We start from the raw sequence: 20,276 nt of genomic DNA, 5'->3' as shown, positions 1-20,276 counted from the left end.
TAGTTGTTAATTTCCGTCAGAAGCATGATATTACATGTAGGGTAAACATTCGATCGAGTCGATTGGAATAAAAAAATTTGGTCCCAACTAAAAAAAATCCTTCTATGCTCTTCCCTCCTTTCCTTTTATTACTCTGTGTGTTTTTTTTTTTTTGTCATATGATAATGATGGCTATGGTGATTTAGTTGATAGGGGAATGGGTCACGGTTGGGATCCCAGATTTTTTGGGTGTGGCTTCCGAATTTTTTGGGATTGGTTGCTATTATTGTATTTTATTTTGATTTGATATGGTTTGGTGGAACAAAGATGGCTCAGAATCGGTGTGAATGGTGCAGCGTCGATGACTTGCTTCTCGGCTTGGCTCTTCGACAGTGGACAAAATGAATGATGGCGGCGGCGACGGGTTCCTCGGTAGTGAGCGGCGGCGGAAAATTGCTAACCCTAAGTTAAGATTAGCTAAAATGTTAACATTATGAGTCATTTAGGGTTTTCAAATGTTGGGCATGTTTGAGCTTGTAATTTGGGTTTGTTGGTTTGGGTTGTATATTCAGGCCTGTAACCTGAAAAATAAAATAATAATAATAAAAAAATTATAATCCGGACAAAAACGGATATCTTCAGTACACATCTACGATTCTTTGGATTTTTAAATTAATTGATATTATAGTAAAGTTAAATGTGATGTCAAGTGATGGTGGATACTCCCAAAGATTGTTTAAAATTTGTTTTTGAGTATGTTGACAAATTTCTCAACTATTTTGAGTTGTTCCATCGCATGAAATGCACTTTGGCTATTCTAAAAAACTAGATTTAGTTTAAGGCATTGCTTGAAAGGGCTCCATGAACACACCTTTAGAAATTGCTTCAGCAATGGACTTACTTCACCAAGCATTGTAATATTGACATGCAATCTTTTTAACCTTAAGTCAAACCACAGATAGCCTCTCCCCATCTATTTTGAAGCGATGACTAACCCATTCTCTCATTTTTACAATTATTCAAACTTTAATTATCTTTGTCTGCTTTAAAGATTAAACCAAAGAAGTCCATAAAAACGAGGACGTCAGTGCAATTAACCCAAATGATCCAAGGACATTGCAAGAATGGTGCGAGAGCTGAAAACCACGAATCCCAAATATGAAACAAAATATCAAGAGGTGAAGATAAGTAGATTGTTTGAAATTTCCACTGAATGACGTGCATTGATTGCTCTGGTTCAGTCTTAAAAGGCTAAGGTACAAAGAAAAGGTGAGAATATAAAGATGGTGGACTAATTGTCACTCTTCATGTATGTGCCCTTTCCTTCGTCAAAATCTTCTTTCTTAGGGCAAAACAAAAACAAAAAACCTTTTGCTGATGAGAATACTTTTATATATATATATAATCAATTGTGTATTTTTTTTAACTTCTAATTAGGATAATATTTATTTACATGAAAAATAATAATTTTAATTATTTATTTTTATTTCTTTAACAATCCAAAAATATATAAAATTAAAAATTTCACATTAAATATAAATGAATCATAACTTGTTATATATATGTACGTGTGATTTTTGTCTCGGTTGCAGTACTTGTCTCTCACGCTTTGCAGCTGTTTCAGACAGCAACATGCAGATTTATGTGCACAGTACACGTGTGTAGCTACAGAGATGTTCATGTGCTCCCCTCTCATAGCCACTTCGAAGACAAAAATGTTCCTCACACGTGTGAAGATTTTCTGAATCTAGGGGAGACCCAGTTTGCACTTTGCAAGTGTATCTTTTAGGGGATATGGCGGAAATAAATCCATAAATAATAGTATTTAAGAATAATACAAAATCAAAATGTTTTTTTTCTGAGATTAATGAAGAGATGGTAAATTATTTCATTTACAATATGAAATCATACCGAAAAATAGTAAAATCCGAGATGTTAAAAAGGGTGATGGAGATGGATGAAAGTTGTTACGAAATGATCATTATAAATGTAGATCCAAGCTAACATGGTCATTAACGTTAGGTTTCGATTCATAAACGTACCGACGACTCTGAGAACTCGAAACATTGGCTACCACCTGCGATGGCTGCTTCAACTCATCGCCGGCGAAAAATGGCAGAGGATGCGTAGATGAACGGTCACGATTGAAATTACACGCGCTACTTTGAACTGTAGAAGCCGGGATTCTCCATAACCCCCAGTGGGCTGCCATTGATGAGCGGTGGCTGAGAAAACGAGCTTTGGTTCCCATAAAACCTACCGTTGCTGCTATTAATACTATTGTTCCACGAAGGGTAAGTCGACATTGTCGGTGTCCGAGCTGAGGCTGGCTTATAGTTGAAGAACCCATAAATATTATGAGCATCATGAGGTGAAGAACTGTGTTGCAGGGTTAGGTGATGTCGTTTCGCGTGTTGGCGTTCCCTTTTGTGAGCGTTTTGGTGACCGCCTAAAGCTTGGGAAGTGGGGAAGTTTCTGCAACAATAGTGACACTCAAATCTTCTGCTGATACTATTGTTATCGTCTTCATTCTCGTTTTCCTTGGTCGTGTCTTTGTTGTTGTGAGCTGAGTCTGGCTCTGAATCGTTGACGGTGGCCGAGTCAACACAGTCGCGGCCTCCGAATTCCTTTCCGAACAAACGGATACCCTTTTCTTTAATGGGGGAAAGGCGGATGAAGGGAAGCTGAGAGAAGGATTCCACGTTCATGAAATCATGTGTTTCCTTCCCATTATTCTTCTTCATGAAAGTTTTTTTTTGGGAAGAGAGAGAGAGAATTGAAGGGAATCCAAAATGGGAAGAAAAGAAAGGAAAGGAAGAGAAATGGAGGTAGCTAGGGAGGGGAGGAGGTGGGGCCTATAAAAGAAGGGATTCGTCGATGGAGGAATGGAGCAGCCATGGCCATGAATATGACATTGAATAAGATGACAAGGGGACGATTATTTTTTCGTTTCATACCCATATATCCGCGTTTTATTTATTGTTATAATCGGCCCAATTAATTAGTAACTAAAAGATTATGTAATACTCATTTCTATAATTATTTTCATAATCATAAATTATAATCTTTCTTAATTATCAAAGAATATATTAAATCTACCTGCAACTAGTTGGTCTTATGGGATAAAGCAATAGGTCTCTTAAGTAAGGTCAGTGGTCTAAATTTTGGCGTTTGCGAATAGAACAAATTGAGTTGAAAATGTCACCCTCGCCTCTGCAGTGTTAAGATCGGACGCTGTAGAAACGAGGGCGACCCCTCAACCCATATTATTTCATTCGCAAACGTCAGGGTTTAAACCTCTGACCTTGTTTAATAAATTTAATATCTCAACCTACTATATTAACTAGTTGTTGGCTGAAGTTTCTAACCCCTTTTAATTTATCTTTGCATTACGAAAATTCAAAATAATTAGATTTGTTTTCAAATTTGACTAGTTCTAATCCTACAATATATTTGAATATACTTATAGATTATTGATTACTAGTTTGATGTCAAGTAATGAATAAATAACCTACTTTTAGTTCACCAATTCACTTCCGATCATTAATTCATTGCCACTAAAAAAACGAAAATTACGAGGGAATAAAAACATCTTTGTTCCACCATACGTAGCAATAAATGTATATGCATGATGCCAAACTGTGAGGCCATGAGAGAGAGAGTTTTGTTTGTCATATATCAATCGGAAAAATTAATTGAGTTACCAAAGGATATTAATTAATCACTAATACATTTCTCTCAATACAGTTTTCGAATAATATATGAGAGTCATATACACGTGTTACCTTTCCTACTTGTTGTGATGTTGACAAGATAGCTTGTTATTAATTCAAAATTGGCATCTTGTTTGTGTCCACACTTCATCCCTCTTCCAGTCTTGTTATTGAATTTAAACAAATAACTTATTTGTTTAAATCAGATTAAAATATGATCCAAATAAATTTCATAGATTAAAAAAATTAACATTTTTTACTCCTATCCCATTCAAAAGCTACCTTTATTGTATAAAATATTAGAAATATTAAATATTTTATAAGATTTCAAATAGAATCATTTGTATGATTTGCATTTTCAAAAAGCTATCTCCATCATTGCCAAAATAAAATATTTATTTATCTACAAATCTTATTATTTTCATGAATAATATGGATGTTTAGGTATCTTTATATATATTGAATATTACCAAGTCTTTATTTTTCCCTATTCTTAATGATTAAGCAATAAGCATAAAGAATTAATATTTCTATAATTAGTTAGATATCATGTGATCTGAGCATGGAGGCAAACACACAATACAACAATCTCTCTCAAGGACCAGAGGGGTTTATATCATTTGGTAGCGGTTGGCTGTTATATTTCTGCTCTCGTGGTCCTCCATTAATAAAAATATGTTAACCACAATTTACACCATTTATTGAACAAATACATCTGTTATCTACCCACATTGGGCTTGGTAAGCTGGGAGCACACCTGAAATCCGAATTTTCTTTTACTTATTTTACTGATTGTATCTATCTGAAATTTTTCGTGCCCATATTTAATTCTGAGATTTCTTTGATTAGTTACTTATTTTAAGGGTGATGTCCACCTTGAAATTTTATTTATACTCATCCAATTTAAAAATTTTATATTGTTAATATATGTGTGCCTACCCTTAAAAATATTTCTAGATTCGTCATGGTCTACACAGTCAACCTATTTCATTCTCTTTCTTTTAACCTATAAGATATATAATTATATACTGTTAAAGTAAAAAAAAAAAACTATTGCATTATAAAACATACAGGGTAAATTAAAAATTTAGTATCTAAATTATTAGTTTTGGTCTGTTATAGTTAAAGATGACAATTTAACTAGAATCCGACGGGTTCCGATCTGACACAATAGGGTCGGATATTTTTTTATTAAAAAAATTGGGTTTGGGTCGGGCCGGGTTCAAGTGGAGGGTAAAAAACTTTAGCCCGACCCCGATTTGAGAATAATAATATAATTTCCTTAAAATTTTTATTATTATTTTAATTAAGTTCTTATTTTATATCGGGTCGGGTCTCATGTTGGGGTCGGGTGGAGGGTATAAAATTTTATGGTCGAGTTCGGGTGGATGGTGCATATTTTCGGGTCGGGTTGACCAAAAACCCGACCCATTGCCATCTCTAATTATAGTACCTAAACTTTCAATTTTTTTAAAACTATACCTAACATTTAGTTTTTGTTTCATTTTAATACTTGTCATTAAAAACATAACAAATTTGTTACAACTTGACACTTTTTTATAGGTAAATATACCTTAACTATATTTTCACTCCTATTTCGATCATTGAAGTTTAAGTATTTTTAATTTAATTACTTAACTTTCAAATTACTCCTAATTTAATCACTCTAATTCAAATTTAATTTTTTATATTTTAATTATATATTAATAAAATAATTAAAATATCATGTCACAAAATATTATTAATGAAATAATAAAATTACCATGTCACAAAATATTATTAATGAAATAATAAAATTACCATGTCACAAAATATTATTAATGAAATAATAAAATTACCATGTCACAAAATATTATTAATAAAATAAATTAGAGTGATTAAAACATGAGCAATTAGAAAGTTGAGAATCTAAATTGAAAATTTTTAAGCTTCAATGATCAAAATAGGAGTGCGAAGATAGTTAAGGGATGAATGATATAATTTACCCATGAAAAATGTCACGGTGCAAAAGTTTTCGTTAAAATTTTAACGGCGGGGTACTAAAATGAAACTAAAACTAAACGTTAAGTATGATTTTGAAAAAAAATTAAAGTTTAGATACTAAAATATATCAAAATTGATATTTTAGGTACTAAATGCGTAATTTACCCAAACATATATATATATATCATCACGTGTGGGTTTGTTTGGCTTTATAATTTAGCTTTTTTTAGATATGAAAAAAGAAGAAGAAGAAGAAGAAGAGAGTGTGTGATGTTTGGTATAAGCTGGGTGTTGCAATTATTCTATAGTGCATGCCTTCATCATAATTCTCCCTTCCTACCACCTTTCATTGCCATTACATGACATGTCACTGTCTTGTTCCTTTTCTCTTTGTGTAAGTCATAATTTATTTGGGGCTGTTGTTATTTAGTTATATAACGTTTTTAAAATGTAATTTAAAACAGGAACCCTTCATTCATGCAAACACCTTCTTTGCCATTGAAGTCGTAGTCGCAGAGGCTGTGGTTTGGACTGGAGGGGGACTCTTCACATTGCTGGTTGGTTGTTTCGGGGAAGGAACTATGCCCAGTGTGGGAGGTGTCTCCGCCCCCAAATTCTTCATCTTTCTATTTTAAGTCTTCATTAATTTTAAATTATTATTTTATTGAAAAATTAATACTTATCAAGCTATTCATGAATTGTTTATATATTAACGTTTATTTTCACATTAAATTGAATATACAAGTATAGATAAAGTTTACTTATTTATTAATTAAATGAATTTGAACAAAGGTATGTTTATCTTGTTTATTAGTTTATAATTTTATGTTTATATTTTTTTTATAAAAGATTCTTAAATATATAGGTGTTGTGTTATTTATAATATATTATTAACATTTATGTTTGATTATTTTATTACTTAAAAATATTAAATGTGTTCATTTACCATCTATTTGTTTATCATTTGCGTTATAGGTAGGAGGGGTACTGGTTCTATGAACTTTTATGGTCTAATTACATTTTAGGCCATTGATAATTTTGAGACCATTATAATTAAGCCTTCACCACTCCCAAATTTTCTTGGTATAATTATTTTTTTAGGACATTGTCAGTTTTAAAATTAATGGAATTAAGTCTTGCCCCTGTTTTATCTGATTTCATTATTTTCAGACATTTGAATTTTAAATTTAGTGGAATTAAACTCCTCATCTTTTAATTTTTATGGTTTAATTTTTTTTAAGATCTTATTAAAGTTAAACAATTTGTCTCATCATGCTTCAATCTTGACTTCATCATTCATCATTAACATATTTAATTATATGTTATAAATATATTCAAAAAAAATATTTTCTTGATGATTACAAACATATTCGTTTAGTCTTTATGAACATACTAAACAAATATGTTCATAGATATTAAATGAACAAGTTCCCAAAGATTAAATGAACAGACACATAATTTTAAATAAATAAACACGAACATAATTATAAAATTCTTAATGAAGAAAATCAAACAAGAATAGGTTTAGAATTTAACAAACAAACATAAACAAAGATTTATTCATTCAAACTCGATTTATTTACAATCTTAAGTGTATTCCATATATATTTAAGGGAACATCTCCATGGTCCCCAAAAATATCACTTAATTAAAATTTTACTAAACTATTACAAAACCCTTATCATTTTATTAAATAGAATATTTTATTAACCAGAAAAAAAACCATCATTTTGATTTGTACTTAATTTAGCCCTTTTGAATAAAATATGTATTTATGTTAAGAATTTATTTAGCAATAAATTAAAGATTAGAGACTTATTTGGATACAAGTTAAGTACCAAGAACTTGATGCAAATTTGAAGTTTAAAAAACATATTTTATACCAACGGGGTTGGTTCAAGTGATAAACAACTTAATATCGCTTAAGCAAGGTCTCAGGTTTGATTTTTTGTGTATGCAAAAAATCCCCGCTGGAAGACTCACCCACCAAAGCCATGTGTGCTACCTGAGTCAGTTCAGATCAGTCAAGGAGAATCCTTGGAACCGGAGGGCAACCAAAAAAAACATATTTTGATGTATTAAAAAATTCTAGAAACTTATTTAAATAAAGTAACAAAGTTTAAGGGACCGTTTAATATTTTAACCTTAAAATGCTAAATTTCCAAGAAGTTTCGAACTGAAAAAAGTTCGAAATAATGTGAATCAATCCATTTATTTGACAAAATGAAAATAGTAATTGGAGATGAAGCAATCTAGACCTAAATATGTATTAACTTGTAAAATTTCTAACTCAAATGTCCCATTTCTTGAATAATCCTTCCATGTTATTATAATTAATTCAACCTTGATGGAAATTAACTTTTGGGCTATGTATTACCCAAATTTTGATGGGGGGACCCAAATATGTTTTTCTAATAAATGATAAAGTATTTCATAAATAATTTAATCATGCTAAAACAGTTTATTTCGTCATTGAATTTTTAAAAATTATAAAATGATCTTTCAAATTTTTTAACCCTTTTAAATGAACATTCTATCGTTATAAATAATAGTAAAAATCTGATAAGTTTAATAACTATTTTATAACAATTTGATAAATCTAATGATTATTTTATAATGGTTAAAAAATAATGATCATTTGTAAATTTTAAAAGTTCAGTGATCAAAATAATATTTTTAACACATCTTTAATAGATGTCCATGAGTATTTGTCATGTACAAGATGAATGAAATGCGATAAAATTCTAATATATCTATGTTGATTCACTTTGCAGTCAATAAAGGTCGTAAAAATTAAATTTCATGTCGTATTTTTTTTTAGTGTTGAGAGTGATCATGGTAATCAATTGAACAAAATTCAAAATCATTGACAATCAGACTAAGAAAATCCAAAATTAATGTTTTGTTTGAAAGAATTGAAGATGGATATATGTGTAGGGAGATGAGAGCAATGTGGTTGTCAAATAACCCATACAATTGGAAGATAAGGTAAGCACATGAGAGCCCTCCATTTATGTTTGAAAAGGATTGAAACAACCATTCTTTTTTTTAAATAAAAGTAAAATGACATTAAAAGAAAGAGAAACAGTATGATGCATGGATCTGAGAAGATGAGATTGTTTTTGTTCAAACATATAAAGAACCCTCCTTTAACTGTCAACATAAGGATAGCTGTTTGAACTCCTTGGAATTAAAGGTTGGTGGGTCATTGAAAATTATCATTATTTTGCTTGTGTCTTCGGCTTGAGGGTTTTTGGTTCACAATTGTGGGCATCTTTTCAGATGTTGCATTTAACGTTGTGGGCCTTGGCCTCCCTCCTTCATTTGATGTGAACTTACTTATTTTTGTGGTTTTAATCTTTTGTGTTGTATTTTATTCTAGATCATTAATGCTGTTACAAGGCTATGTAATTTGCACGAATCAAATGGTTTAAGTGGTTAAAGAGATAATTGTTATCTTTGGTGATCTCGAGTTCGAGCACCAACGATTTTAGGGTATTTGAGTATTCATTGTCAAATGATTGAAATTGTTTAGAACTAATACAATCACTTGTAATCAACCCATATTAATTAAAAATATATATATAATTTGAACAGTCTGATTTTTTATTTTTAGAAAGTCCAAATTTGTAACAAAAATTTCGTACGTTATCTTGAACGTTAAATCTAATAATATTTTTGGTCTTTAAACTTTTTAAACAAGTTGTTTTAGCCCTTGATATGTTCATTTCTTTTGTCTCTAAAATTTTTAATTTTCTTGCTATTTTTAATTAACAATCCATTTGATCCAACAAAAAGAATATGATGAAAAATAGTTGAACATCTGTCATCTAAAGGAGTGGCCACAGTGCTAAACTTGAAGAGAAACTAATAAAAGTAAGACTAAAATCTGTATAAGATAAGATAAAAACTTATACTTAAGAAAAAAAACTTATAAAATAAAGATAAAAAAATATTGAATATGTAAAAAATATAAATTATAAAATAAATATGAAGGTCGAGCTTTCTCGATATGTATTGTAGGAAACTGCAGCGTATCGGCAAGCATAAGAAGGACAGCATACAAAACAAATATGTATAACAATTACAAAAATGCTGTCCAGTGTCCACACATTGCCTTGTAAGTTATGTAATTTACTTCTTCATGGGTAGTTTAGTTCCACCACGAGACCTAAAATTATGCATATTTAAGGGGCAATCACATAGAATATATACATTGTTATATAATTTTGATAATATTTTTTGTGAGTAATACTCGCATAAAATTGTTATTATTCATCTAGTTTAATAATATTTTAAATAATTAGATATTACACGAAATATTATATAAACTGCAGCATTTATATAATTTGATAATGTCTAATGTGATTGTCACTTAAATTTACTTTATTTTAAGATTCTCACTCTAGAGTTTCCCATTCTTTAATGCTAAATATATAAAGTATTAATGGGTATTAATCTAATATAGTTGTTAGAGTATGAACATTCTTTTTAACATATTAGATATAAGCTATCGGAGACTCGGTGTAGTATATATACACATATTTTTAATATAATTCGTATTAAGTTTAAGCTGACATTTAATTCCTAGACTGTCGGTTCGATAAATCAAAAGATATGATTGATATATTATTGATATTTTAAGATTCTAATTGGAATATTTAAGTGTTTAAGGACTAAATTAAAATATGAATGATAATGTGGGGATCTTCTTTAATGTAATTGTCATAACCGTCCTTCGGGTGGGTTCGGAATTGAGCTTCGACTTAAATAAAACGTGTTAGAGCCGCCATTGATCATTTTAAACAAATTAGGTTGGCTGAACACCTTAATTTACCATTTTACCTGATATGCGTTTTACCAAAAATAAATCGGATTCGGGAGTCGATTACAGTCAAGGAAGGATTAGCACCCTTGTACTGCCCTTTCGGTACCAGTTTAATTTCACGGTTGTCTTAATTGCGAAAATTAAAAGTTAAATTAAAAATTAAAATTCGATCCGAATTACTTACCTTTGATCGAATAAAATTGCCCTTAAAAAGTCAAAAACATTATATTATAAAATATAAAATAAATATTAAATATATCAAAAAGAGGGGAAAAAGTTAAAAAAATGTTAAAAGAGAAAAAAATGAAGAAAATATCAAATTTTAAAAGAAGGAAAAAAAAATAATATATATAAAAAGTTAAAAGAGAAAATAAAAAAAAGATAAAAAAAATGTTTAAAAATAATAAAAAAATGAAGAACATGTTAAAATTAAAAGAAAATAAATAAATAAAAAGAAATAAAGAAATAAATAAAAATTTAAAGGATCAAATTAGAACAAATTGAAGTCGTTGGATCAAATTGATGCTAAAAGTGAGTTGCAAGGAGAAACAAAAAGGTTAGGGTACCAAATTGCAAAATGTGAAAAATATAAATAGGGATTAAATTGAATTAATTCAAAATCCAAGGGAAAAATTACAATAGGTGTCCAAAATGAATTACGCATCAAAACTAAAAGGACTGCGAAAATAATTTAAATATTTGCTAATTACATCAAGGTCTCCCTTATAAATTGCCAAAAAAGTTAGAAAATACATTCATTTTCACTCTTCCTCTCAAATATTCTCTCAACCCTCCCTTAGCCGGCAGAATACCAGGCACTTCCCGACGAGAAACCACGCGCGGACCGCCGCTCCGACCACCGCCTCCGGTGGCCCGAAAAAACAAACTTAACCAAAATGTTCCTCTTAACCCCGTGAGTATGAAATCAAAGTCTGATTACCCCAAAATGCCCTAATCGACGTAGATCTATATTTAAAGTTTCATTTTTTTTACCTTTAATTTGGCAACTCTTCAGGCTCCGACGGTTTTTCCTAGCAAAAACTTAGGCTTAAACTTGGTTTTTTATGATTTTTTTGGTAGTATACTGAATGTTTTATTTGGCTTGATGCTTTGTTTCTTACTACTTTGATTATTGGGATTCTTGATGCTTCGATGCTTTTCGTTTGGTTTCTCGTGCTTATGTTTCTGTGTTGCTATCTCATGTCCTCTATTCGGTTTCTCTTGGTGTATTTATATAGCCCCCAACGGGGCCGTTTCCGATCATAACGGGGGACGTTTCCATCGTCTTTGTTTTACTCGGGCCTGCTGCCATTCATGTTGGTCGGGTATCTCGGGAAAATATTTTCCAAGTTTTGTTTTGATTTTAAAATCATACTTCGATTTGCGCTGCCTCGAAAATATTGGTCGGTTGCTGGCCCGTGACCTTCACGCATTATTGATCAGTGATTGTTGGGTCTCCTGATTTGTTATGGACCATTGGATCAATTGATCCGATCCAACGACTGTCATGCTTGCCGCGTCTTTGATAAATGTTGAAACCCTAACCTATTAGGCTTCTTGAGCTCAAAAACTTGCCAACTGGGTCAGGTGGGCTTGTGGCTGGGCTTCTCATCGGGTCTGCTTGCTGGGTCAGGCTTGCAGGCTCGGTTGGCCTTCATTTTTTGACCTGGACTTTGGATTTTTGGACTTATTGAACCTTAAAAAAATAAAAAATAATATTAATAACAATATAATAAATATAATAAATAATATATATAAATAATATGTATACTATATTTATTTTAAAAACTATATACTATATGTTTTCTAAAATATTTTAAAAAAACTTTATATTATATGTTTCAAAAATACGTTTTCAAAAATACGTTTTCAAAAACTGTATTATATATACGTTTTCAAAAATATTTTAAAAACTATATATTATATGTTTTCAAAAATTATATTATATATATGTTTTCAGAAATATTTTAAAAACTATATATTATATGTTTTCAAAAATGTGTTTTCAAAACTATATATTATAGGTTTTCCAAAACCAATTTTTAAAAAACTATATATTATATATGTTTTCAAAAATATATTTTCAAAATTATATATTACACTTTTTCCAAAATTATTTTCAAAAAAATTATACTATATTATTATATATATACACTAAATAAGCTCTGTACAGAAATGGATGTCTACAGTAATTAATCATAAATATGCTATATGTAAATGTGATTGGACTGACATCTTAAGCCTATATATTATTAAACAGAAAGATATTAGCCCATTTGCTGGAAACACATGTTTTATATTTATATATGGGTAAAATACATAACCGGTCAACTAATTATTAGTAAGATTATAAATAGATCGCCAAACTATAAAAAAATACAAACTGATTAATCTATTATTACAGATGCATCGCTTTATCATTAAAAATGAAATAGACAGTAACATTTTAATTATAATCAAGTCACTCAATCAATCAATTGTAATAATCAAGTTAATTTATCATATGTAACAGTTAAGTCATCCAATTTATCATTTATAATAACTAAGTCACTCAATTTATAGATTGTAACAATTAAGTTTCTTAATTTATCGAAGTAACAAATTATGAAGATATAACAAACTATAATTTGGGTCTAAGAATTGGGTTGATTAGTGCTTTTATTTTATGGTGTTTAGTAGCCATAAGTTATTTAGGAAGCTGTAAATGGTTTGGTTGGTGAATAATTACTTATCATTCCATGTTTGATTGTCTAATGGTGATGGTGTTGGGTTTCATTTCAACATTGACCATGGTAGATTGGTTCAATAGTGGTATTCGATAAGTGGTGGTAAATACACCACCTAAAAGAAGGAAAAGCAAAGGGACAATAGTGACGACGAAAGATGCATTAAACAAAATGGTATCAAGTTTGAATGATGTAAGAAGATGGTGGAAGGGAGAAGAAATAAAAAAAAAGAGTTATAAGAGAAATTAAATTAATATAATATTTAAATGTTGATGATTAAATTTCTAGAATTAAGATTATACTATAATAATATATAATAATTAATAATTAAATTTATAATTATATCAATATTGTTAATTGTCAAGTCATTTATTTCTTAACAGGTCAATTTATTATTTTTATTAAGTCAGGTGATTATAAAAAGGTTTCTTATAATTGGGAGAGTATCTACATAGTTTACCCAGAAACCTTGGGCGGTTGCTTGCCTTACGACCTACCTCCCCTAATTTTCGAGATGAAGATTGAAGACCGTTGGGCGTAGTTGAAGAAGTAAACTCGCCTCGTAGTTTAAAAACCAACTCTTTAGATTCGGTACCCAAAAAAAAGCGGAAATTTGTTCTTTGGATCCCGCGTAATAAAAATGTTGAATTGCTTGAATTGCTCAGGTAATCAATCTCTCGGATTTGATTTTTATTTTTCAAACTCTTTGTTGTCAATTTAATTGAAAACCCTAAATTCATCAATCAACGAACAATTATCACTCGATCAATCTTTCCAATTTTTGCATTACGATTTAAGTTTATGTATAATGAGTAGTTGAAGCTGAAACTTGAAAACAAACAAATGCATAATTGCTTAAAGATATTTTTGCTTGAACATGCTGTTGAAATCTCTTTTCACATTGCTCATTGTTTTGACTAAAATGTTGTCTTTGCAGGCAAAATAATACGGGCTTGTGTTGCAGCTAAAATTCAAGTTGAACGTGATATGTGTTTGAAAGAATTTATTGCACTGAAGACTTGCGTGCAGAATACGGTATCTATAGTCTATGATTGCTTAGAAACATTTTTTTATATATTAAAAGAAAGAAGTATACTGTGGTAGATAATTGAGTTGCAAGTAACTTAACTTCTTCGTTTTAAAAAGTGTGCTAACATTAAAGGTTTTGGTTTTCAGCTCCGTGGAAAGGTGTAACATTTTGAGCTTTGGGATTGAAAGTTGTATGATAAGTTAAATCCGATGAACTTTTCTGTTTATTTTTTTATGCTAGTCTTTAAGCTCTGATTCATTCTTTATTTTACTCTTACTATCTTTTGTGCATTTTCTGTGTTATTGTTCTCTAGAAATTTGAGTTTGAAAATACAACATAACCTTTGAAGAATGGCTGGGAAAGCTTCAAGTACGCAAGCCAGTGTTGGTGGTTTAGGTTCTGGTGCCGTGTCACATGTTTTCATACAATATCCCCCTCTTCGTTACAACATTCCTGGGTCAAGGGGTTTCTATTATGATGATGGAAATAAATTGCTCCTCTCTCCTACATCTGACCAGGTCTGATAGTTCTGAAGTTAAATAGTGTGGTAGATTTTTTTTTTTTATATTGCTGTTCCATATTTTACATTGCTGTCTGCACAGGTCTTTTCATGGAAAACTTCTCCATTTTCTCCAAATGCTGCCCCTAACATTGACTCAATAACCGAAGGGCCTATCCACTCCATCCGATTTTCTCTAGACGAAAAACTTATAGCAGTCCAACGGTTCAGCACTTCTATACAATTTTTGCATAGAGAAACAGGGGAAGCTTTAACTCAAAGGTACATGTCCGAGTCAGAGAGTATACTGTGGTTTTTCTGGACAGATTGCCCATCATGTGATATTGTAGTTGTGAAGACCGGGTAGGGAGAAGCTTCCTTTACATGCACATTGGTTAACGATTTTGTCATTGTGAATATCTTAAACTAATATTTTATGTAAGAATTCAGCTTCAATTGAGATATGATTTTTCTGAAAAGGAATAAAATTTCATGTAATAGGAATGTTTCTTTGAAGCTGAATGCTTAGTTTACTCTGACTTGGATATCTAATGTATAAGCTTCTTGTTTTATTCTATTTATGAGAATTTTTTTATTACCAGCCACTTTTTTTACCCACCCATAGCACTCGAACTAAGCTTGAGTGTGAAATTTGTAGTTACCAACTATTTATCACCTAATCATACTTTATCCTACCCTTGTTATTTATAGCAATGATACTCTTTCAGGTCATGCAACCAGGTGCAGAAGCTTTAGAACATTTGTTTCAGTCATGGCACCATGGATTTTCTTTTTCTATTGATGCACGGAACTTTGCTGTCTTTGTTGCATGACCAAAGACATAAGTGATGAGTATGAAAAGAGAGAGGAAAATGATTATTATTTCTGAAAATATTTGTTGTTAGAAAAATTACCAGTACCACCACGAAGGAGAATGAAGTTTGAAAGTTATTTTTGGGGAGATACGGCTCTAGTATGGATCCAGATCATTTCCCACGGCTAAATCAACAACCTTCCTTATATTTTATACACTTAAATTTCATTTAGCAACTTAAATGGATTGTGCATCCTAATACCAAGTCAATCATCTAGACATGCAGTTACCATTGTCCGTGTTGCTGAAAATAATCATCCTTATTTTACCTTTTTGAGTTATGTTGCATTCTTATTTATATTTTTCCTTACCATGTTTCTACTTTTATTGGCAGCAAAGGTTTAATGTACTCTATTTGCTGAAATGGAATTTAATTGCAGTGGGTTGGACTTGTTTGCTTATGATCATCCTTCGAAGTCACTTGCCTTAGTTGAGACAAAGACAATGGCTGTTAGTTGGTATGTCTATACGCACGAGAGCAGATTGGTACTTCTTGCTTCAGGAATGCAGTGCAAGTCTTTCCATGGATTTCAGGTATGGCTATGAGCTTCACTAGCTCAATTTCTAGAATGCTCTTAGATCTGCTCTACTTTGGCTGGATAATGGTTGCACCATGCAAGAAAGTTAACATTGAAATTGGTCTTGGTGGTAAATGTGAGAAAATGGTAAAAAAAAAAAAAAAATGAAATTACTCAACTACTAAGTGCACATGACTGTAGTATTCACGTGCCGGACTCTCTTCTGATAGGGAGCCTTTAATGATCAGTACAGATAGATTATGATCCTTTTTGCCCCTAATTTCAATGATTTGACATGTTGCTATCTCTTATCTTCAGCTTTCATCTGCTGGAATTATTCGATTACCAAAGTTTGAGATGGTAATGGCTAAATCTGAAGCTATCAGTAAGCCTGTCCTTGCATCAGAAGATGTTTATATCGTCACCGTGTATGGTTTTTTTACCTGTTTTTGCTGGTACACTATACTGCTTGCTAAATCATATATATGTTTATTATATATGCTTTTTATACTTTTGGCAGCTATGGGAGAATATACTGCTTGCAAGTTGATAGAGTTTCAATGGTACTGCATTCATATAGATTTTATCGTGATGCTATTATCCAACAGGTAAGTGTTACTCGAAACTCCTAGTTCCTTTCTGGTACAGGCTTCATTCAATTGGTTGTGTTGGAATCATAACCTTACTCGTTCCATTTGCAGGGCTCATTACCAATTTATTCGAGCAAGGTTTCTGTGAGTGTGGTTGATAACGTGCTACTTGTGCACCAAGTAGATGCAAAGGTCGTTATACTGTATGATATATTTTCAGATTCTCGGGCTCCCATATCTGCTCCCCTTCCAGTACTGTTGAGGGGCTTTCCAAGATCCGATAATTTTACATCTCGACCCGGCACCAAAGAAAGTGAAAGTTTGGAGACCTCTGATTCAAATGATAACGAAGCAATTATTTATGGAGATGGCTGGACCTTTTTGGTTCCCGACCTTATTTGTGATATTGCAAATAATGGTTTATGGAAAATCCACTTGGGTTTGGAGGCAAGTCTTGTTGGTCATACTTTTATAATTTGCAAATAATGGTTTATGGAAAATCCACTTGGATTTGGAGGCAAGTCTTGTTGGTCATACTTTTATAATTTGTTGTAGTTAATTCTCGTCATAATTGCCCCCTTTATCTCCTTGTAGGCAATTTCTGCTAGTTCCTCAGAAGTTCCATCAATATTAGAATTCATGCAAAGACGGAAATTGGAAGCCAACAAGGTCAATTCTCAGCTGACTTTTTTTCCCTTTCCACAATGAAGGGTGATATAATCATTGACTAGTGTTAATATATATTGTTTCGATATTTCAGGCTAAACAACTGTGTTTGGCAATTACACAAACAATGATTCTAGAATGCAGACCTATCGCCATGGTTGCCAAGGCAATGGATGTTTTAGTCACCTCATATTCCCTCTCTCTGAAAAATGGCAGTTATTTCAAGGGAATTAAGACTGAAAGGACCTCCTCGAGTGTGTCAAATGTGAGTGGCCCATTTCAAGGCATAGATGTAAACACTGGCAGAACCGATGGACTTGGAAAATCTGTCCAACACGAATCTGCTTCCAGAGTCAACAGTGTATCTGTCGGTAGGCCTTCAAATTATTCATCTTCAGAGACAGAGGACAGTTCCAGCTTTGAACCATCAAAAATCAGCTCAAATGATACTCAATTTGATGGTGGCAAAGTGGATATGGCTGCTGAAAGTTCTACCACTCATAATCCGTTAAATTCTAGTGTTTCTTTTTTTTTGTTGGACAAATGCTAGTGTTTCTGAACAGCAGGAGTCTCAGCTCACTTCACCTGCAATTTCACCTAATGAGATGTACAGATTTGTCTTTGCTCCTATCAAGGAAGAGATGACTGGAGAGCCTTCTTATCTAGTTTCCATTATTCTTGAACTTTTTCGAAGTTATGGTAATCATTTGAAGTGGTTTAGGACTAGTGTGTATAACAATTATAAAGGATTCTTAAAATGGACTTCAATCTTCTTAAGGGCTACTATAGTCATATTCTGGATATATAAACAAGCCTCCCTGTTGTGGATAAACTTGTTGTCAAATCATGTTTTCTTAACCATTTATGTGGTCAATAGAAACATAGATTATTCAATAAATCATGTCCCGGTTACTGTGAGGAAGTCCTTGGCCTACCCTTCAACTGAGCAGCAGATTTTATGTGGCCTTAGAAAGTTTTTAGAAGTTTATAATATATGTGTGTACATATATGCATCAAATAAACTATATAGCTACACCCTTCCTTTTTAGAGCAGTTATAAATATAATGATGCTTTGGGGGAAAAGGAAAGCAAAGTATAACTGTGTCAAGAGCAGGTAGAAGAATATTAAATGCATGGTCTAACAAATACATAAACTAAGCTAAACCCTTGCTTATTGACCTACATGGTTATGGTATTCGTATGAAAAGGAGGTGAGTTTGGTTTGTACTTTGTTCTGTGAAATCTTGCGTGTTTACTTTCTGCAGTGCCCATTTGGAAAAGGTCAAAGTGCATCCAAATCTGTTCGTGTTAACTATTCAACTATTGGCCCGCAGCGGGCAACATGCGGAACTTGGTTTGTTTGTCATAAACAAGGTTTACAAGTCTCTTTTTACCTTCGCAATAAGTGTTCCTTGGAAAAGAATGAAAGTACTGACGTTTGAATATAGATTGTGATTTCTTAAGAGTTCAATTTCTTCTGTTTCAGATTATTGAGCCCTCGAAAGAAGTTGCTTTACAGCTGCTAGAATCTGGTCGTCAAAATTTCCAAATTAGGAAACTGGGCTTAGATATGCTGAGACTGCTTTCTTTACATCAGGATTATGTATTGTTACTGGTGCAAGATGGATATTATCTCAAAGCTTTACGTTATGCACGGAAGCATAAGGTAATCCTTCATTAGATGACTGCATCCGAAATTAAATTTGTTAGTTGTTTATTTAAAATGCCAATTTTATGAATCTAGAACTGGGGGAGTAATATTTCTTCATCCGGCCATAGTTATTAAAGTTCTTTGAGATATTTTAGGCTTTCATTACCTGGACAAGCAACCTTGTCTGGTTTCACCAAAATGTCGGTAAATTCGCTTTATGTTTGGTGGTTTTTGTTTCAGATTTCCCATGCTGTAACTATGCATATTTCTGAATATTAGGTTGTTACCTAATTCTTTATTTGTTTGAAATTGCTGGAAAGATATAGGTATTTGATGGCATTTCCTTGAAATACCCATGTCCGGATTTGACCCTCTAAGGATGCTCCAAATGCATGGAAAACGTAGAATAATCTAAGCATACCCGTGTTCAGCACATATGCACATCTAAAAACATGCACTTGAATCCGAGTAACATATGGAATTTCATCAAATCATAGTTTAAATTGTTTCAGGTGACTACCATTCGGCCCGCGTTATTTCTGGAAGCAGCATTTACCTCCAATGACCCCCAACATCCGGCCGCAGTTTTGAGATTCTTTTCAGATTTCATTCCTGGATTCCGCAGCACTTCGGATTTCTTTACGTACTACGGCATTCTGAATGAGATGAACTCTTCTTCAGTCATTGCATGAGACATGACAAGAGAGTAATTGGCAGTCATAATTATAGGAAACGTAGAACATAAAAAATGAATGTGGATTAAAACTAAATCTCTAAATTGTAGATAGAGGCAGAAAATCTTATTTTCTTTGTTTAAAAAGTTTCGCTCAATGCCACTTAATTATGAGTTTAATAAAGACAAGCCGTTTTATTCTTAAAAATTATGAACATGTTATTCAATTAAAATCTTGTTACAAACAAACCATTCTGTCGTTCAAATTGAAATATACGTCTAATCTAATTCAATATAGTAATATTTTTAATCTCGAGAATTTATGAACTCAGTTAAACTTGTCATAATTCAAAACAATATAATAAATTTAATCCTTAATATTTGAAAATTTCATCAACTTTAGTATTTTCTCTTAGGATACTGCTAAACCCAGTGAGGTCATCAATCAAAATAATAATTGAATAAATTCATTATGTCATGAAATAATAATAAATTACTCTAAAAATGTTATTATATAAAAAATATATATATATAATGTTTTTTTT

General features: G+C 31.7%; 2 protein-coding genes across 2 annotated transcripts; one reads left to right on the top strand and one right to left on the bottom strand.

Annotated features, from left to right (window-relative positions):
- Window positions 1-1,839: 1,839 nt before the first annotated feature.
- LOC120153812 (zinc finger protein 8-like) lies at window positions 1,840-2,822 on the bottom strand. The gene is given in 2 exon segments (XM_039165683.1): window positions 1,840-2,176; window positions 2,178-2,822. Coding segments are annotated over 2 exon segments (762 nt in total). The 5' UTR covers window positions 2,724-2,822; the 3' UTR covers window positions 1,840-1,960.
- An 11,747-nt stretch (window positions 2,823-14,569) lies between these two features.
- On the top strand, window positions 14,570-19,782 carry LOC120153813 (regulator of MON1-CCZ1 complex-like). The gene is made up of 12 exons (XM_039165684.1): window positions 14,570-14,777; window positions 14,862-15,121; window positions 16,013-16,166; window positions 16,469-16,578; window positions 16,671-16,758; window positions 16,852-17,187; window positions 17,335-17,409; window positions 17,501-17,765; window positions 17,926-18,118; window positions 18,673-18,781; window positions 18,894-19,073; window positions 19,571-19,782. The coding sequence occupies exons 1-12, from the start codon at window positions 14,610-14,612 to the stop codon at window positions 19,748-19,750; spliced, it is 2,118 nt and encodes a 705-aa protein (XP_039021615.1). The 5' UTR covers window positions 14,570-14,609; the 3' UTR covers window positions 19,751-19,782.
- Window positions 19,783-20,276: the final 494 nt, after the last annotated feature.

This window comes from Hibiscus syriacus, unplaced genomic scaffold (genome assembly GCF_006381635.1).
Source record: "Hibiscus syriacus cultivar Baekdansim isolate YM2019G1 unplaced genomic scaffold, ASM638163v2 tig00111105_pilon, whole genome shotgun sequence".
Taxonomy (NCBI): domain Eukaryota; kingdom Viridiplantae; phylum Streptophyta; class Magnoliopsida; order Malvales; family Malvaceae; genus Hibiscus; species Hibiscus syriacus.
The sequence above is the reverse complement of the archived record's forward strand: the minus strand, read 5'-3'. Positions and strand labels throughout refer to the sequence as shown.